Source organism: Chaetomium fimeti (genome assembly GCF_033439085.1).
Source record: "Chaetomium fimeti strain CBS 168.71 chromosome Unknown B0H64scaffold_5, whole genome shotgun sequence".
Taxonomy (NCBI): Eukaryota; Fungi; Ascomycota; class Sordariomycetes; order Sordariales; family Chaetomiaceae; genus Chaetomium; species Chaetomium fimeti.
In genome coordinates, this window is record NW_026944333.1 from 3,634,877 (window position 1) to 3,653,193 (window position 18,317).

General features: G+C 57.0%; 5 protein-coding genes across 5 annotated transcripts; 3 read left to right on the forward strand and 2 right to left on the reverse strand.

Moving 5' to 3' along the window:
- Nucleotides 1–271: 271 nt before the first annotated feature.
- On the forward strand, nt 272–1,247 carry B0H64DRAFT_375691 (uncharacterized protein; the record flags this gene model as incomplete). Its single annotated transcript, XM_062802434.1, has 4 exons — nt 272–329; nt 415–672; nt 743–1,048; nt 1,132–1,247. The coding sequence occupies 4 exons, from the start codon at nt 272–274 to the stop codon at nt 1,245–1,247; spliced, it is 738 nt and encodes a 245-aa protein (XP_062658480.1).
- Nucleotides 1,248–3,889: 2,642 nt separating this feature from the next.
- B0H64DRAFT_324474 (major facilitator superfamily domain-containing protein) lies at nt 3,890–5,865 on the forward strand (the record flags this gene model as incomplete). The annotated part of the gene is made up of 6 exons (XM_062800655.1): nt 3,890–4,098; nt 4,167–4,276; nt 4,332–4,437; nt 4,494–4,520; nt 4,615–4,834; nt 4,894–5,865. 6 exons carry the CDS (start codon nt 3,890–3,892, stop codon nt 5,863–5,865), a joined length of 1,644 nt encoding a protein of 547 aa, XP_062658481.1.
- A 133-nt stretch (nt 5,866–5,998) lies between these two features.
- B0H64DRAFT_199123 (uncharacterized protein) lies at nt 5,999–8,002 on the reverse strand. The gene is made up of 8 exons (XM_062799221.1): nt 7,536–8,002; nt 7,364–7,472; nt 7,080–7,306; nt 6,807–7,022; nt 6,556–6,678; nt 6,478–6,502; nt 6,261–6,398; nt 5,999–6,208 (listed from the first exon to the last, which is right to left on the reverse strand). Exons 1-8 carry the CDS (start codon nt 7,741–7,743, stop codon nt 6,133–6,135), a joined length of 1,122 nt encoding a protein of 373 aa, XP_062658482.1. The 5' UTR covers nt 7,744–8,002; the 3' UTR covers nt 5,999–6,132.
- An 879-nt stretch (nt 8,003–8,881) lies between these two features.
- B0H64DRAFT_199077 (ureidoglycolate hydrolase) lies at nt 8,882–10,170 on the forward strand. Its single transcript, XM_062799220.1, has one exon. It carries the CDS (start codon nt 9,079–9,081, stop codon nt 9,970–9,972), a length of 894 nt encoding a protein of 297 aa, XP_062658483.1. The 5' UTR covers nt 8,882–9,078; the 3' UTR covers nt 9,973–10,170.
- A 242-nt stretch (nt 10,171–10,412) lies between these two features.
- B0H64DRAFT_425560 (uncharacterized protein) lies at nt 10,413–17,819 on the reverse strand (the record flags this gene model as incomplete). The annotated part of the gene is made up of 3 exons (XM_062805689.1): nt 10,413–16,931; nt 16,986–17,147; nt 17,209–17,819. 3 exons carry the CDS (start codon nt 17,817–17,819, stop codon nt 10,478–10,480), a joined length of 7,227 nt encoding a protein of 2,408 aa, XP_062658484.1. The 3' UTR covers nt 10,413–10,477.
- Nucleotides 17,820–18,317: the final 498 nt, after the last annotated feature.

Below are 18,317 nucleotides of genomic sequence, written 5' to 3' on the forward strand. Positions count from 1 at the left end.
CGATGGTTACGGTTCACGTCACCCGACGCCAGCCTTGCTGAACTAGTCCATTCCGCCCCAATCGGCAGGGATAGGCCCTGTGTGGGTAGATAGGAGAGCCCTGCTTCTTCAAGATTCTCTGTACTCCACCTTCTGGGCCAGCAATCCTTACCGTACCGTTCCGGTCTAGGAAGTTGAGGGTTTATCAGGTCGGCCTGTCACGCGTCGGTGACTTAACCCGCCTGCGGTTCTCGCACACGCTTCGGATAATTTCCAACGAGCGAGATCGAATATGACACCGCAGTCTGATCACAAAGAGCCATCTAAAACCCCCAAGCTCAAAGGAAAGGGTACGTTGATGATATCCAAGCCACCGTTGGGTTCGGCCCCATGGAACCTTGTGTTTGCTGACCTTGGTGATGTTGTGTTGAGCAGGCGCTCGGCGAGTCAGTAATTTGTCAGAAGAGCAACGGAATAAGAAAAGAGAGAACGACCGAATAGCCCAGCAAAACATACGGCGCCGCAACAAGGAGCTGATTGAGAATCTTCAGCAAGAGGTGAACGCGCTCAAAAGAAAGCTGGGTGTCGATAGGTTGAGACAAGCATTGATTCGAAATAAACTGCTGGAGGCGGAGGTCTGCAACCTAAGGAAGGCCCTTGAGGCACACACCGGACGGCAATATCACGCTCCAGGTATGCAACCCCGTTTTTGTTAGCTGTCCAAATCTCAAGGGGCCTGCCGCTAATCCGCGATCCGGTCCAGATACCGACAGTCTCGGGTTGCCTATAGAGGCGGATGTGAACAATTACGAGGTGGCGCACGCCTACGGATCTCCTTACGGCGGGGGGAATCCCTACGACCAGTGGCCGAGCAGCGTGGTGCCCGTTCCAGCTGCGGCCACGATGCGTTCGCCCGAGTCGAGCCCAAGGTTATCCGAGCCCAGGGAGGACTTCACGCCAGCTTACGGACACACGGGAGTGCCAATGGCAATGGGGCGCGTCATGGCAACCCACACGTCGGCGCCCAGCCTCGATTCGAGCAAGGCAAGGTACGAGGAGGCTGACCGAGGTATGGACGCACGCATGGCACAGCTGCCGGGTTTCAATCCCGGTGGGTGATTTCTCTCGCTCGGTGCTGACGACTCTTATTAGGGCCTTCGACAAACCGTCACACCAACCATGGCGGGCAGCAGTCTTCGACGTATCTTCAAGAACAACCATCCTGGCCGGCTTACCCTGTCACCCCGTACTACACCCACGCCACGTAACTCCATGATGGCGGGGGAGCCGTATCTGGGAAACAAGTCAAAGACTCACGGGTTGGGACGCCGGGAGTAGGCCGCAGATGGTCTCAGAAGATGATGGCATTCGCTTCTGCCAGTTCAAGGGACTGAACTCCCAGTTTATATGTTGTGGCTGGCGGCTGTGGTGATATTTGGTCGGTCTTTTTAAAGGATCCGAGACCCATATCGCCGGCCCTGGTGTCTAGCTCACATTTGGACAACGTTTGACGGTCTTTCTGGGTATTAAACTACGGAGCGGGTATGGGGCGTTATGATCATTTAGGTTGGGATAGACGTGTGTTTGCTTGGTGATTTGGGGCGGGACACCCCGAGGCCAGCCGGGAGCAACGGTATCAGATATGCAGGGAGGCTGGCACCTCACGGGCAAAAAAAGCCGAACTCCAAGTGCAGATGTCGACCGTGGAATCCTCGAATCCTCGGCCGTCGGGACGGAAGAAAGCCATCCTCAAGTCTAAATAAACTGGATTTACTTCATTTGCTTGAACTACTGCGTATACAGTCACATCAGTGTTTTGTGTGAGGGGTTTTCCTCGAGGCTTTTCGACGGCGTTCTAACAGACCAGGGAACGGCCGATGGTGTCGTGTCCAACCAGGCTCGCTGTAGGGCATTTCCTCGCCAGCATAGCATTTCGAAATGCCGGGACGTTAAGAAACGGACCAGGTTGATCCTGGCTACGGGTACGATCTCCCCACTTCTGGTGAAAAATGTTTGTTTTAGGGTATTTATCGCGCAGGCGGAGACACGGGGACCACCCCCGCGGTTTAGAGTATTAATAATCCAGGATTTCGAGTCCTTGCGCAAGTCCACCGGAAAGAACGGTGTTTTGCAACGAGGATCCTCGATGCGTGAGGTTGTGGTTTCAACGGCAGCGTCTCGTTTATGCGGGACCTCAACGTTCACTCAAGCTTTTCGGCTAGAATAGCGTTGCAACCTCCCTACACTAGCTATAGCAGCCGGGGTGGAGGGGAAGAAGCGCGGTATTTAGGTGGTATCGTACACAGTAGCTCACACTTTGTATAGGGACATGAGGGGGCACGGCTGTGGCGAATTGTCAACGAAACCACCCCGATCTCAATGCTTTCCCGGGTGGACCCGATGTGTGGTTGGCTTCCGCACCGTCAGTTGTTGGGAAACGGAAGATACCTATTCGTGCACCTTTGTTTAATTGCCGACGCTGTCCACTCGGAGCCGGTCTCTGGAGTATAAGTGTTGCCGTTCAAAATGCAAAGACCGAGGGCACTGATCTCTCAGGTTTCTGGTCAACGGAGAGGTGACTGTACACAGCAAGCACGCTGGGAGCTCTGCCCCCCGGCATCTTTGGGGCTTGGACAACGGCCGGTGTCGAACTTTGGCTCGCTTGTCGATGCTGGTGCGGGGGTCGGGGCGGAGAGTATGTGGGATGGTGTCCACCTCCATCGTCCATGTTTCGGCCGCCACCGATTCTTCACCATCCCTCGTCGGGCAGCCATGGCCCTTTTTGTCAAGCCGCCGGCACGAGTTGTAAATGTTTGTTACAAAAACCTCTGGTTGGTGTTATTGCAATGGCATGGGAGTCATACAAAGGGAGAGAACGAAAAGATCCAGTCATAATAGCGAGCAATGAAGTTGTCCGGGTGTCCAAATCGGATTTCTGTCGGAGTTATGAGGCGCAGCAGCACGGAACCCCTGACTTCGGAGGCCTGGAGTCGCCTTACCAGAGCGTATTTTACGGGCCGAGGAGTGCGAAGGAGCGAGCCAGTCGCCCAAGTCACCCAGTCCACGATCTTAAAATCGGCAGCTGTGATCGATAACCCGGCAATCGTCGCCGTCATAGATCAGTGTGCTCGGACTTTCTTGGATTAGAAAATGCCTTCATGACAATGAATATGACTTCGAGATGATATAGTATGACGTCTATATGCTCCTCGTGCGGAGGAAACCAGCGAGTCTGTCATATACCGTGTACTGACAGTACAGTTGCCGGCGACGCTGCGAACAGTATGTATCCCAGGGAGGAGGTGAGGTCGAATGATCGGTTCTTTGTTTACGCGGGCCGAGATCCATGGGGTTCGTCAGGGGCGGGGGTCGCGCTGCAGGGTTGCGGTCAATTGGCGGGCTTGATTGGTGGGTGCGGCTCACCTCACCGAGAGCGGCCCATGTGATCGCGCTCTCTCCTTCTCTCCATCGTCCGCTTCCTTCCTCACCTCGAGGACACTGCGCTCCAGGCATCCAGCTGCGAGATGGCTCGGCTTGCGGAGACAACCAAAAGCTTTAAAGGGTTTCGGTATATTCAGCGACTTATTGATACTCTTAAACTACCTGATTAGCAGTTGAAACTTGGCCTTTGCCTTTAGCCTATTGCCTGTCTCGCCCCTCTTCCTGTACCTAGAGATGCCACCTCAGCCAAGACTACCACCCAACGAAAGGGTCACTGAATGAATCTGGTTGTTGTTTATCTTCTCGCTCGCCGTTGTTTATCTTCTCGCTCGCCATGGGGGTTTCAGATGCACCGGGGGCGGTAGAGAATGTAGGCAACGGGGGCGCAGGTGTTGGGAGAGCGCCGTTACCTCCATTCCACGGTCCGGGACAGGGTGACGAGCGCCCATCCTCGCGTAGAGAAGGCCGGATGAGGGCACCCAGCAACCACGCTGCCGACCCAAACACAGTCTCGTGGAGAGATCTCCCTCGCAAAGACCAACTCTGTGTCATCACCTTGGCACGACTGAGTGAACCACTCGTTCAAACCTCTATCCAGTCCTACATGTTTTACCAACTCAAATGGTTCGACCCAGCACTCTCTGACGCGGTTATTTCGGGTCAGGCTGGCATGTTGCAGTACGTTGTTCCCTTTGACCTCGGTGATTGCACATGAGTACCTGGTTCTGACGGTAGCCATCTCGTAGCGCGAGTTTCACCGCTGCGCAGTTCCTAACTGCCATGCTTTGGGGCCGAATTGCCGACTCCGGCCGGTTCGGCCGCAAAACCGTCTTGATGATTGGCCTCGCGGGAACATGTGGGTGTTGAAGCAGCCTAGTGCTCAAGCTTTTCGCTGACTCTCCCCCCCCAAGTGCTGTCCTGTGTTGGGTTCGCCTTCTCGACCTCGTTTCAGCAGGCCCTCTTCTTTCGGTCTCTCGGAGGCATTACAAACGGGAATGTGGGCATATTAAGGACCATGTAAGGTTAGACAATGTTGCCGTTTGCACTACCAGCGTGTTAACACACCCTGACAGGATTAGCGAAATTGTCAAGGAGAAGAAGTAGGTTGATGACTCTCCGAACACCCTCTATCCAACCGCCCGCCGCCGCCCCTTTCAGATAGGCCGATGCTCACCCACAACGGTGCGCGTATAGGTATCAGTCCCGGGCCTTCTTGCTGCTACCCATGACGTTCAACGTTGGCGCTATCCTTGGACCCATCTTGGGGGGTGTACTCTCCGACCCGGCCGGGAGCTACCCAGGACTGTTCGGTCATATCGACTTCTTTATACGCTTCCCCTACGCCACACCAAACCTGGTTTCCGCCCTCTTTCTCTTGTGTGGTTTTCTTGGCGTATGGTTATTCCTGGAGGAGGTGAGTCCCATCGATAACAACGTGGTCCACCCCAAGGCTCCATCGCTAATGTTGGCTAGACATTGGACCTGAGGGTGGATAATCGCGACAGGGGGCTGGAATTGGGGCGACAGCTGCGTAGGTGGCTCTCCAGAGGGCGCTCAAGAACAGCTTACACGCTTCTGGCAAACCGAGACGCGGATTTCGACCTCGATGATTCACGTGTGGCAGGCACGGCAAACTCGCGGCACTCGCCCATCTCTGACACCCCTCAAATATCGAAACAGGCCCGACGTAGGTACACGCAGACACTTGCCTTCCGACGTATTTTTACGCCGAACGTCATCCGGACGCTGACCGCAAACTTCCTTCTGACTTTCCACCTCGGCACCTTCAACTCCCTTTGGTTCGTCTTCCTCTCCACCCCCGTGTACGACCCGCACAGCGACCCGCCGGGGCGCCGATCCCCTTTCGTCTTCACCGGGGGGCTCGGCCTCCACCCTCCGGAGGTGGGACTGGCAATGGCCATCCTCGGCGTGATTGGACTCGGCCTCCAAATCGGCGTCTACCCCCGGCTCTCGACGCGTCTCGGCACGGTCGGCAGCTGGCGTCTTTTCCTGCTGCTTCCCCCCCTCACCTACTTCTTGGTGCCCTACTTGAGTCTTGTCCCGTCGGGTAGCCCTCCGCCGCACGGAAAGGACGGGGTAGCGGTATGGATCGCCATCCTCGCCGTCCTCCTCCTCCACGTCCTCGGCCGTACCGTTGCGCTCCCGGCACAGACCATTCTCGTGAACAATTGCACACCCCATCCCAGCGTTTTGGGGAGCGTACATGGGATTGGACAGAGCGTGAGCAGCTTTGCGAGGTCGACTGGGCCTATCCTGGGCGGTTTCCTATACGGGTTGGGCCTGGCTAAAGGGGTGGTTGGTGCTGTGTTTTGGGGCCTTAGTGGAGTTGCGGTGTGTAATATCATCGTGAGTTGGTTTGTGCGTGAGGGAGACGGGCATGAGATCTGGTTAGAGGGCGATGAGAAGGATGAGGAAGAATATTAATTATCATGCACAGCGCTCGGCACGTCGGGAACCATGGGTCAGCTTGTCCCAGCTGCTGCGGCGTTTTCGACACGGATACGACTAGATGGCGTTTAAGAACACAACAAATACCCGTACAACACAATACTACATACGATGTGGAAATAAGCAGACAGTTACTTATTGAGAACTACGGTAATGCTACTGCCAAATTCCAAGGGCTCCTCTGGGGCAGTCTCCCATTACCATTCATGTCGAGCAGCTCGACCCTCCCCCTTGACCATGGGCTTAGCCAAACCACCCGCCGGCCCTCCAACAGGCTGTAGCGCTCGCCGTATCGGTAACAGTGGTGACATGCGTTTGACTGGGAGTTGGTGAGCAGGTATGGGCTATAAAGGGGCTCGCAGGACACATACCCGACCCACACGGTGCCGGACAGGTGGCTTGTGAGGTATACGACATCTGTTCGTGTCACTGCTGTAGGGTTTCCTCTGTTGATCGTGATTGTCACATCGGGGTTGCCCCCAGAACACACGGTCGAAGGAGCCGGAGTGCTGTTTCTCAAGGGTTAGCGTCCTAGTATGGCGCGGCAAGTAAGGGGAAGGTGTTGAGAGGTGAATTGGCAGTCCTTACACAGTGGCGGTGGTTGTTCTCACAACTATGATTCCGTTAGCTGAGAGTACCTATGCAACCGGTATCTAGGCTGCTTACCAAGCTCAGTAGTTGTCCTACCCGGAACCGTAGTCACGATTGTGCTAGTAACCGTGTAGGTGGTCTGCGTGTACGTCACCGTGACTGTGGCTACGGCAGCGGCACCAGCCACGTCTCGTTGGTCTGCGATGGTTGGGTCAGCATTGCATGGCTCTGGTTTCGAATTGGCCGTTCCTATGGCTGACGACCGTGGTTCTGCTTAAAAGGATGCCGTTGAAAATAGGACTGTCGGGTCGGGGAGGGGAACTGACTTGATGGGTAGTGGCAGCTAGCTGTTTCCGAGGACGTAGTCGTCCAGTAGCTCGTCACTTGGGCGTCTGTCACTGTCCTGATTGCCGTCGACGTAACTACAGGGGTTGGACCTTGCTGGTAGCTCGTCACTGTCCGTGTTGCGCCGCTGCACCGGGTAGTCACTGTTCGAGGAACGATGATGAGGGTCTCGGTCAGCACAAGGGTGGTCAACACAGCTGTGAGATTATTAGCTTCTAAGGCGCTCAGGCGCTTCGGGTACGCAGGTCAAATACTCTGGGCCCTCGCGGTGGTCGTGTACCCCACGACAACCGTTGGTGTAACCTTTGGGGCGGTTAGCAGAACAAAGAGCAGTGCTCTGGAAAGAGTAACATCGCCTACCGTAACCCGCGTAGTCTGCGGCACACCGACAGTAAGGGATATGGTACGCTGGGTGGATATCTGGTCACCAGCGATGATAATTGTCCAGCGCCCCGATGACATGGCGGAATAGGGGATACCACTAGACGAAGGAATAAGCAAAATAGCCGTATAGATACACGCTAAGAGGTGTTCTCACCATGTAGATTTTGCTTGAGTACCGGCCGGTTGCGTGTCAATGTCGGAGCAGGCATACACATTGTCGTCTGGACCGACCAGGACGGGGCTGATGGTTTCCTGAGAGCATCCTACGTGAACATCAGCGCTGTTTCTCGCTAGCCGCCACCCCCACCCCCTCTTCGTTGGCTTACCCTGGAAGACGGTGATGAAACTAAAATACTCGTTGGATTCTCCGTCAATGTCGTAGGCACCGCCATTGGAAAAGTCGACGCCGTAACTGGTGCATGCGGCGCTAGCACGCAGGCCCAGGAGCGCAAGCGCCCACAAGCATCCGAGACTTGACCTATACATCGTCGCTCTCAGGGGACATGTGGCGTCCTCTGGCCTCAAGAGCGACATAACGGACGCGGGCCCTGGCTCTTATGCAACCTCATACTTGGCAAACTCAACCCGGTGATCGGGTGAAGATTATAGTGTCTCTCTAAAAAGATATTAACTGGAGGGCGTCCAGACAACCGACCCAAGCCAATCCTGGAGGCGGCCGCGCCATGGGAGGGCCCGCCAGGGCTTCATCGGCTATGTTATCGGATGTCGATGGGGGAAGTACGGCGGGCCTGCATGTGTTAGTGGTGCAAAGATAATACCCGGGACGGGCCAAGGAGCAAGCGACACGGCGGGGTTGGTACCAGTCTATATAAACCGGCTGGCCCGCATCATTGTTTATTAACTAGTCTGAGAGGGTATTTGCAATGGCTTTGGAAGACCCCCCGAGATAGGACTCCGCCGTGGACTGGTCGTGGTGGGAACTCAGGGTAAGGTACTTGACTCTGCGCCGAGTTTCCGCAGCTCGGAGTTGCACGGCGTGGGAGGGAGGGCTGGCGGCTTGGGGTGCTCAGAGCATGATATTTGAGTCGACTTATGAACTGGCACCACGAAGTAAACAGACGAAGAACGCATGAACGTTACACGGGGCGGGGTATGGGTGCTGGCGAGGAGCATCCCGTGTGCCTGGGTGAATCCAAAAATAGAGCGGCGGTCCGGAAGGTTCCAAAACCGCGGGATCGCGGGAAACCGGGTATTGTCGATCACGGACAGCGCGGACTGGCTTGGTTGGGTCAACTCGACTTGGAGGGTGGACTCAATGGTTCGGCTCATATGCGGGTGTGTAGCGGGTGCATTTGGGCGGGTGGTTCTTATTCTGGCTTGTCTGTCGTTTTATCACTGCGCAAGCCCCGCAGTGGAAGTTTGGTCCGATTAGCTTCTTCTAACTCATTGAGACGGCCGTCCTTTCTCATATACAATTATATTAGGGAAGCTGGGCATATGATGGAGGATGGATGACATGTTGCCGGTAGCGCGATAAGGTAACCCAAGCCAGTGGAATGTTCCGTTTGAAGCTGATGTATTTAATAGTAACGACGCTACAACTTGGCCTAAACGATAACAGAAACCATAACGTCGGCTGGTTTTGTTAGTTTTTTTCGATGTAAAGTTCTCCGTCGATGATAAGAGGTCGAGCGTGAAGATAAGAGTCAGTGGTGATCTTGTCATGTTCTTCGCTTTGAGTTAGGCCCCCACAACAAACAAGCCCGCGTCAGCCACAGGCGCCCTCCTCTTCCCAACCACTCGCGTTTTTTTGCCTCTGTCCTTAAAGTCCTTTTCTCGGGGCCCGGCGCATGATTGATATTCCCCGGACCCGGATTTTGTTTTTAGAAGATACCACCACAAAGCAAAATGCACTATCCAAGCCGAAGTACCGTAATCGAAGCAGTTCCCCTCACGGCCGAAGCGTTTGCACCCTTCGGAGACGTGACCGAGAACCCACGGCCCGACGTCCACCCCTCATCCGCCGATAAGCACTTGCCCCTCCCGCTCGCTGCTATCGTCGCCAACCAAGGTTCGGCCATCAAATACCAGCATGTCTCGCGCCAAATAAACCTCTACGACCAGGCCCCGAGCGGCCGACCGGGGTCCGCCGTGATGAACGTGTTTGTGTGTGCGGCCCGCGCCCACATCCCGGACCCACCCCAAACCCCGGCTCCGGCCTCGGCTCCGACCCAGAACCCAGCCGTCGCGGAGCAGCAACAGCCGGCCTCTCCTCACCCCCAGCCTTCCACATTCCCCATCACCGTCCTCGAGCGCCACCCCTACACCACCCAAACCTTCATCCCCCTCACCGCCGACCCCGCAGCACACTACCTCGTCATCGTCGCCCCTTCCCTCCCTCCGGGAAAAAAAAAGAAGGACGATGATGATCTCAACAACGGCCCCCCACAGGACACCCTGCCCGTGCCCACCCGCCTCCCGCCCGCGACCGAGTACCCGCGCCCGCTGCCGGGGCGCGGCATGCCCGACTTGCGCCGCGTCCGCGCGTTCGTGGCGAGCGCCGCCCAGGCGGTTACCTACGGCGCTGGGACGTGGCATGCGCCCATGGTTGCGCTGGGCGAGAAGGGGACGGCGGTGGATTTTGTGGTGGTGCAGTTTGCGAATGGGGTCGGCGTGGAGGATTGTCAGGAGGTGGGTTTGAGGGGGGAGGGGGCGTTGGATAAGGGGGGGTTGCTGGTTGTGTTGAAGTCGGGGGAGCGGAGTGGTGGAGGAGGAAGGGGCGAAGGGAGGGCGAAGTTGTGAGGTTGCATGTGTTGGAGTTGGAACATCTAGATGTGTAGAATGTTGGATCATTTACGCTAGAGCTGGCGGTTGACTGGGCTGTATACTGAAGATATTCACCCGCCGAGCATTGTTATACAGGTCAGCTGGTCAAGTCACCGAGCAGAGAGAGCTTTATATAATACCTATCTATCATTCGTATGTGCTTCTAAATCTAATCCAGTGACCATCCCTATTAATGAAGCAAATAACACCTAGGGGGCACACTGCTTGCCACCTGGGCCTGGTTATCCAGAGCTCTTTTTTATTCCCATGCTCGTACAGCGGCTCGTACCTCAAGGGTACCGAGTAATGCCATACTCGTACAGATGGCCAATATAGCCCAATTCCAACAAATCTCTCCTCTCCATATCCAGTAACCCACCCTCCTCAACTCCTCAACTCCTCAGTCACCCGGCCACCACGGGCGAGTGAAATCCGCAAAACCCCCCCTCTCCACGCCCAGAAACCCGTCCTTCTCAATTCCTCACTCCTCCAGCCACCACGGGCGAGTGAAATCCGCAAAGAACGCCTCCACCGCCGGGCTGTCCTTGCTGTACTTGCGCAGCATCTGCTCCTCGATCGTGCCGCGGGCCAGGAAGTGGTACACCTGCACCTCCTTGGCCTGCGGGGTGCGGATGCAGCGACCCCTGGCCTGCCGAACCGTCCTGGCCTGGTGCTCCTGGTCGCGGTGCACATAGGGGTTGGCAAAGATGACGTGGTTGGCGATCGTCAGGTTGCTGCCGGCGCTCGTCTCGCTGTCCATGTCGAGCAGCAGCACCTGGCCGGCCTTGCCGGCCTTGAACTCCTCGAGCTTCGAGGAGATGGCGTCGTCCTTGGTGGCCGCGAGGTTCAGGAATTGGAGCTCGGCGCCCTCGAACGCCACCGCGAGCGCTTCGATCACCGGCCGGTATTGGGCGAAGACGAGGACAAAGTCCTCGCTCGGGATGCCGTTCTTGATGAGCTCGGCGACGCTGTTGGCTTTCGCCCGAGGTTCGCCTTCTGGGAGTGGCGGGATTTGGGAGCATTGGAGGACCGGGCGTTTGTGGATGAAAGCCTGGCAGTCCAGGACCGGACAGTAAAACTTCCCCGCGGATTTGCATCTGCTGCACAGGAAATGACCGCAACCCACGACTAGGAATGACTCCGACGCCAACGTGAGAGGCTGCGAGCAGCTACTACACGTCTTCTCCCTCACGGCGCGATCCTTGTCCACAGCGCCGGCCAACGAGGTGTATCCGGGAAGGAAATTGGCCTCAAGCCTCGTCGCCCTCAAGTCCTCGACCGTCTTGGCGAGATGGACCATGGTCCGCTTCAGCTCCTCGTTGGTAGCCAACACCTGGGCCACCTCGCTCCCGCTGCACGAGGTCGCCCCCTCCAAGTCCCGGTACTTGTCGGGCGGCGCCCGGCCGTCGCGGTAGAGCTCGGGAACTCCGAGCCCCTTCTCGTGCCGCCAGAGTCTCTCCTTGAGATTGTCGATGGAGTGGGCTGTGGTGAACTTGACGTTGTGGCCTGTGAGGCACTCTTGGAGAAAAGTCTTTGGCGACTTGGATTGGTGGTCGGGCAGCTTGAAATCCCGCTTGGCCCGCTCCCATGTTGGAGGTTCCGGTCTGGCCTCGATGCATACTCGGAGGAACTCCCGAAGTTGGGCCTCGTTTAGGCCGGAGAGGTAGCGCATATCGCCCTCAGCCAGAGCGGCAATACCCGTCGGGATAGTTCGGGTGATGGTTCGGGGGCCGGTCTGGGAGCTTGCGGCGATCGTAGTCCGGAGCAGTGGCAAGTCCTTGCGTCCGCCGTTGAAGGGGGCTGCATCCGCGTTGACCTTGTACTTGAGCCAGCAGATGTCTTTGGCGAGTAGGAGAAGTTGTTTCTCGGCCAGGCAATCCAGGTCCTCGCTATCGACCTTAAAAAAGTCAACCCAGGTGTTCAGTGCCTTCTCCATGTCGTAGGTGTTCGCCCAGTCCCGGCGAAAGTGCTCCCCAACCTGCGCACGGATGGAGTTGATGTTTGGGCGAGCGTTTGCCCCGACCTGTCCCTCTGTGATCTGCAGACCTGCCACGACAGTAGCCTCGCGCTGGTACATTTCCGCGCCACCAAATTCCTCGAAGCTCCCCGCCCCCGACAATGCATGGCTCATGTGGGCGCACAGGGTCTCGACTCGCTTGAGGGTGTTCTCAACCGGGTCCTCTCCGCTCTGTTTGGGCTGCTTGGGTTTGAGCAGGAGTATCCAGCGCCGGAGCCAGAGCATCTTATCCCAGAGCAGCTTCATCTGGTCGCTAAGTTTAGCGCTACGGCTCACAAAATCATCAGCTCGCGTCAGGGCGTGGGGCTGGCCAAGACCACAGGCGAGCACGCCCAAGAGCATGGTGGCAGCGGCTGATCCATCCATGCCGAACAAGTCTGACCCTTTCAGGGTCACGACCTCCCGAGCGTGAGGAGGGAGGGCGGTGTAGTCAGAGCCAGCGTCGAGAACTTCCTGGTTGATGAGGTGGTAACGGACTGCGTCCGATGTCGACATCTCGACGGGCAGGATGTGCTCCCTGAACTCGATGTTGATCTCGGGGTCCAGGGGATTGCCGCGCAAGTGGACACCCACGAACATGCCGGCGCGGTCGTGCCTGTGGTGGGCAAGCGCGGCCGACTTGGTGACAGAGGAGTAGACGTGGAACTGCTCGCTCTTGGACATGGGTTCCAGTTTCAACCCTCTCGTCACCGCCGGGAGGCCGGGCATCATCCGCGGCTCGGGACGGGCGACGTGGATGCCGAACGCCGCGGCAATCTTGCAGACCTCCTCGAGGCTGAAGAGCTTGGGGGTCCCGGAGATTAGCCACTTGGAGTTGGCCACGGCGTTCGCAACAAAGAGGCCAATAGGTCCGTCTTCGTAACGAGAGCATTCGTCCCAAACAATACGGGCGAAGCTGCAGTTGTGAAGCCAAGAGATTGCCCACGAACCCTTCACCTCGTCCTTGGCGTTCTTGCCCTTTCTGGCGCCGCGCTGCTTCTTGTTTTGACCGGCGTCATCCTCATCCTCGCCGACGTCGGTGGCGCCCGCGGGTCCTCCGGCTCTCTTGCCCATCTTCTTGTAGTGCTGACGGTCGATCTCGGGCACCTGCTTCTCGACGAGGGCATCGACGTCAGCCTGCTGCTTCTTGATCAAGCCAGGCAGAATCTCGCCGTGGATCGCCTCCATGAGCTCGTCGTCGAAACGGTCGGCATCACGGCCAGCGAGATAGTGGGAGGTGAGGATCCTGTGGTTCTTCAGCGCTCCGCGGTACCAGGCCTCAAGAGTCCGTCCGGACAGGCCGCCCGGATACTCCTCGCCTCTTCCGGAGACCACCTGCAGCCGCATCATAAAAGCAGGCCCGAAGACCGCGCTGCTGACGATGATGATTTCCGCCTTTTCAAGTTGGCCCAGAGTGTACTTTCCGTAGAAATCGGGGGTACTGTTGATCACGATCAGTTTAGGGCTGGCCAGACCGAGGAACTTCCGAGTCTCGTTGCACCACTGGCTTGTGATGTGCCTGGGAACAACCACAAGGGTGGCAGACAGGTGGCAGAAGAAGGACGGCGCTGGGTGGTTGACGTCCGGCAGAACACCTTCTTCAGCAGGCTCGAGGGGGCTAGACAGCTCCTCTGTCCACGCGGCGTCGACTTTCTCTCTCCGCTCGTCGATGGACTCCTTCTTGTCGAAGTTCCGCATATGGTCGATCAGAGCAAGGGTGACCACAGTCTTTCCATAGCCGATCTCATGGGCGATAACACCACCACGCGAACTGAACGGAAAGTGGTTGGTCCACTCAGCCTTGCCGAGCACGCGCAGGTTGAGCGCTGAGACCACCTCCTCCTCGACTTCGGACTTAACGAAGTCGAGGGGAGCTCGCTCACGTTTCAACATCCAGTGGACGGCTTCCTTCTGGCTCAACCTAAGCTTGTGACCTCGCTCGGTCATACGCGGGGGGGCCGCGTCAGGCAATTCGTACTCGCTCGTAGTGTCGATGCCGGCCGTGTTCTCCTCGCTACAGGGTTGGACGAAGGTGGCGAATGGTGCGAAGCCAGCCATTGAGGTAGACGCATAGTCGAGCTCCACCGTGAAGGATGTCACTGCGTCCGAGTTGACCGCGTTCCGACCGCGCGCTGGGTTGCGATGCGCCTGCCCCAAGTGTGCGAGGCATTTCGATGCAAGAGTCTTGGGCTGGAATAGGAGCTTCATGCTCATGGTGACATCTCCTTCACTGCCCTGCAAGAACCGGGCAGCGACCGCCACTGCCCTGGGGAGGTCCAGGTACTGCCTCTCGAACAGCGCAGCTTCATCCGGGTCTTCGATGATGGCCTTTGTGAGCTTGAGATCGTTATTCTTGGACGCTTTCATCTCTTTCTTTGTGTAGACTGTTATCTCCGGTGGTGCCGCGGAGCAGTCCCGGCAGGGGCAAACGGTAACCCATTTCCCCTCGAGGTGCGGGAACAAAGTGAGGGCGTCCGGCGTGGTAGACCGGCGGAGAGTGTTGGAGAGAAAAGCGAACGCTCTCAAGAAAGGCTCGCGTCTTGTGGCGGGGATGATAGAGAACTTGTCGTCGGTCGGGCACGAATTAATCTTGAGAAGCTGCGCTGCTGTTCCCGGAAACTCGCGGAAGGCCGCGGTAATTGTCGCAAGAGCGGGCATATGGATGACGGAAGCTTGTCCGTCAGTATGGCAAGATGCCTGTTGAATAGTTTGAGCGAGGCCCCAGTGAACCTGGCCGAGATCCTGAGAGGGAAATGACTTGGAGAAGCCCGAGTTGCCAACGCGATCGAACGGGGACGACCAATATCCGGGCCAGAACACGCTCATCGGCGTGTGGATGTCGTGATCAACCTCCCAGGTACGTGTAGGCTGGGCGTGAAGTAGAATCTCACGATACTCATGGGGCTCCATCCTTCTCGTAGTATCGGTCCACACGAAATGGTCGTCATTCGGATCGCGGAGGTACCCGGAATCCCACATCATGAAGACACTGTTGGCAGGTATGGCCGAAGATTGATTAACGTGTAGCCGATTTCCCGCCGTGCCGCAGTTGGGAAGGTGGAAGTAGGTACCGTACACCTTTGCCTCTACCGACTTCTTCCACACCTGCAGCGATGGGGTCGGCACCTCCTGGTATTCGGGCGCGAAGGACAAGGAACTGGGGGCGATGTTGTTGTTCCGGGCATTGGTGAACCCGAGCTCCAAATCGATGCGGCCGTGAGCCCAGACAGACCACTGAGGGAGGGAAATGTCGCCGGAACCAATCTGTCCCCGTGCGATAGGCTGGTCAAGATCGAATACCCTGAGGAGATCGGCGCGCTGGGGGTGCCAGGGGGCGACATAGATGTACCAACTGCAAGGTCCTTCAGGGGCGAGAACAAGACGAGCAATGCTGTTGGCAGCCTTGTAGCACACGGTCACAACCTCGGTGACCTTGATCTCATCAAAGTAATAGTCATGGTCGCCCTCCTCGTTCAAAACTTTGTGAGCAACCGAGCGGTACAATGGCTGCTTGACGGAGTCTAGGGCGCAGTTGAGAACGAAGGGCGGGATAACCAGCTGGAGAGCGTTGGGTAACATGTCGCTGAGCCGGACCTTGCCCTCTTCGGGAGTGAACTCCAAATTTGTGGCCGCCTTAGTCTCGAAACGATGGCTCGGGTTCCCGCGACAAGCAGAGCAAGCCGTGACGCCGCAATCGCGGCAGGCAAGGATGTCGCTCGGCCGCGTTCGGCAGTAGCACCGGCGTACCATGTTCTTCACCTCGGCAAGGAGCGGTGCAAGGCATGTGGTGATCTGATTTGCCCGGCCGGGTTCCAACATCTCGTCTTGAGGGGTCTCTAGGTATAGATCACGGCTCGATGGCACCGTCTGGGTCCGCTGCAGCAGTTCCGGACCTCCGTCCGTCTCGGAGGCGACGGCGTCAAGAAGGGCCAGGGTGACGGCCCCAACCACGGGAACTGTCATGGCGTTCCCCGCCAGGTCCCGTAACTCGGCCTCGGTCTCTGTCGAGAGGACCAATTCGCCAATAGGGAGACCCTGTAGCCCCAGCGCCTCTGCCCCGGTGATAGGACGCATCAAATGGGTCACGACGGGCATCCCGCTGGGTGTGATGCAGCCGACGATGCCTAGGTGGCTCTCTACGCGAGCCCTGAGGTCGGTGGCGCCGTATAACTCGTTGCGATCGACGTTCTGGCTCACATCGATCATGATGATCTTGTAGCCCAAGTCGATGGATTTCTGGTGCGCGGTAGCAAAAATAATGTCCATCAAGTCGATGACTCTAGGGACCTGGCCTTCCCAGTACCCTCGCCAGCAATGCGGGGGGAGGACCAAAAAGATGACCCTGCCGTTGCGCATATTCTTCATGCTGACGGGGTTGTCGTCCCGCCGGAGGTTTTTATTCTGGCGAGCATCGGCATGGCGAAGTGAGGAGAAAGACCAGTCGGAGTTGTGCAACGGTCTGCTTTCCATGTCGGCTCTGGCTTGGACGGTGGCCGGGTCATCGTTGGGGAGGAGGAAGGCCGAGATGGGAGCCGAAGCTTGCCTTTTACAGCCCTCGATGTTCGATTTATATTTGTTAACAATCGCTGTGGCCGCCTCCACGCCAATGTTGGTGGCGTCAATGGCAACAAGATAGGTTCGCTGGCGGGTCTGGGGCAAGTAGAAGTGCTTGCTGTCCAACGAGACTGTGCCGGCGACGTAGCCAGTCTTGGGGAAGATCTGGTCCGTGTACATGTCCCATGGCGCGCCTCCGACATTTTCCAGGACGACTATCTTCGGTCGAGTGACCGTGATGAGCTTGATAGTGGCGAAGAAAGTCCTAGCAGACTCTCCGCCCGATTGAAGCGTCCGAAGCTCTTCAAGACCGGCGTCTAAATCGTTGACGAAGGCCTCATTGAGTTTGACAGGCGCTGACCCTTTGTTGATACCACCCTCCTCGCTGTTCGTTGCGGAGCCTTGGTTGGCACGAGCCTTGCCGCGCTTCTTTGCGGACGTTTCCTTCTCTGAATCCTGTTTGAGATGGCGATCCAGTGACGGCACGCGCCCAGATGGCTTGTTCGTGTTCAGGCTGGAATAGTCAACACAAGAGCAGCCGGCAAATAGGATGTCCAGTGGTTCTTTTGGGATCGCGGATTTGGAGCCGCTGGCGGTAGTTCTAGTTTATGTTAGCCTTCCGGCCTTGCTTGTATCATGTTCATGATATTATTCAAACTTACGCTTCCCCTGTCAACGCTTCGATGGCTACTTCGATAACGTCTCTGAATATGAGAGTGCCGGGGGGGAGGTTGCGGTTAATGAAGCCTTGTTTGTACGGTTCGATCTCGCAGCTGAAAAGATGCTGCATGTCGAATACAGACCCGGAGCCTTTCGCTAGGAAGGCATCGCGGATTAGCTCCAGGGCGAAGATGGGCGCCTCTGTACCGGAGCAGACGGTCGCCACGTTCAGCTTAAAGTGTGACTTCTCAAGAGCAGTGAGGTCGAGGCGCTTGACCATGTCCTCCATCATCTCGCGGACATTAGAGATAGGCGGCAGGCTGGTGTCAAGCACTCTCTTGGTGCCATTATCGGGATTACCGGTTCCGTCGCCGGTTGAAGGACCAGCTTCCACTCCATCGGTGCTAGCGGAACTAGAGCCACCAGCGTCTGTATCGGCAGTTGCGGACTCGGTACCTTGACCAGTTGCTGTCGCGTACGTCTCTCCCCGCTGGCGCTTTTGTTTCCTGGTGAAGAGTGCGGGTGCGAGAGACGACTCTTCATCGCTAATTTGACTCGCAGAACGCCTGCCAGCTGCGGCAGCACGAGGTGCCTTTCTCTTCCGAGAGGCCATGCCTGGGCGATGTTAGCTGGGTCGCTATTCAACTCGCTGATCGATTGCATCTTTTTACTTGATGACCCGACGGCGGAAAGCCACCCACGCCGTAGGGAAATATAGAGGATCGGCCGTCGGCTCTAAGCAACTGAGGTTGACTGAAGAGAAATGAAATGTTCGATAGAACAGCGAGCGAATGGTGACTGGAGAGGGTCTAGGATGGCTCAAAGCGATGCAAGTTGTTGGGAGTTGTATGCTTCTGAGGTGTTTCCAGGTCGGTTGAGGAAGAGAATTTTGGAAAAGAAAAAAACAGATCGCAGCAGGATTGTGGGCAGCAGAAATACCTAGGCAACTGGAAGCGAAAAGAGCTGGCCGAACAGGGCGCTGGGAGCAGGTTTTTCACACTCATAACCAGTCAATAGGCAGGTCCCTTATTCCGGAATGCTCTGCATGAGGGGCAAGTCAACAAGGCCTAATACCTGACCAAGCCTCTGCACAGAGATGCGAGCCAGAGAA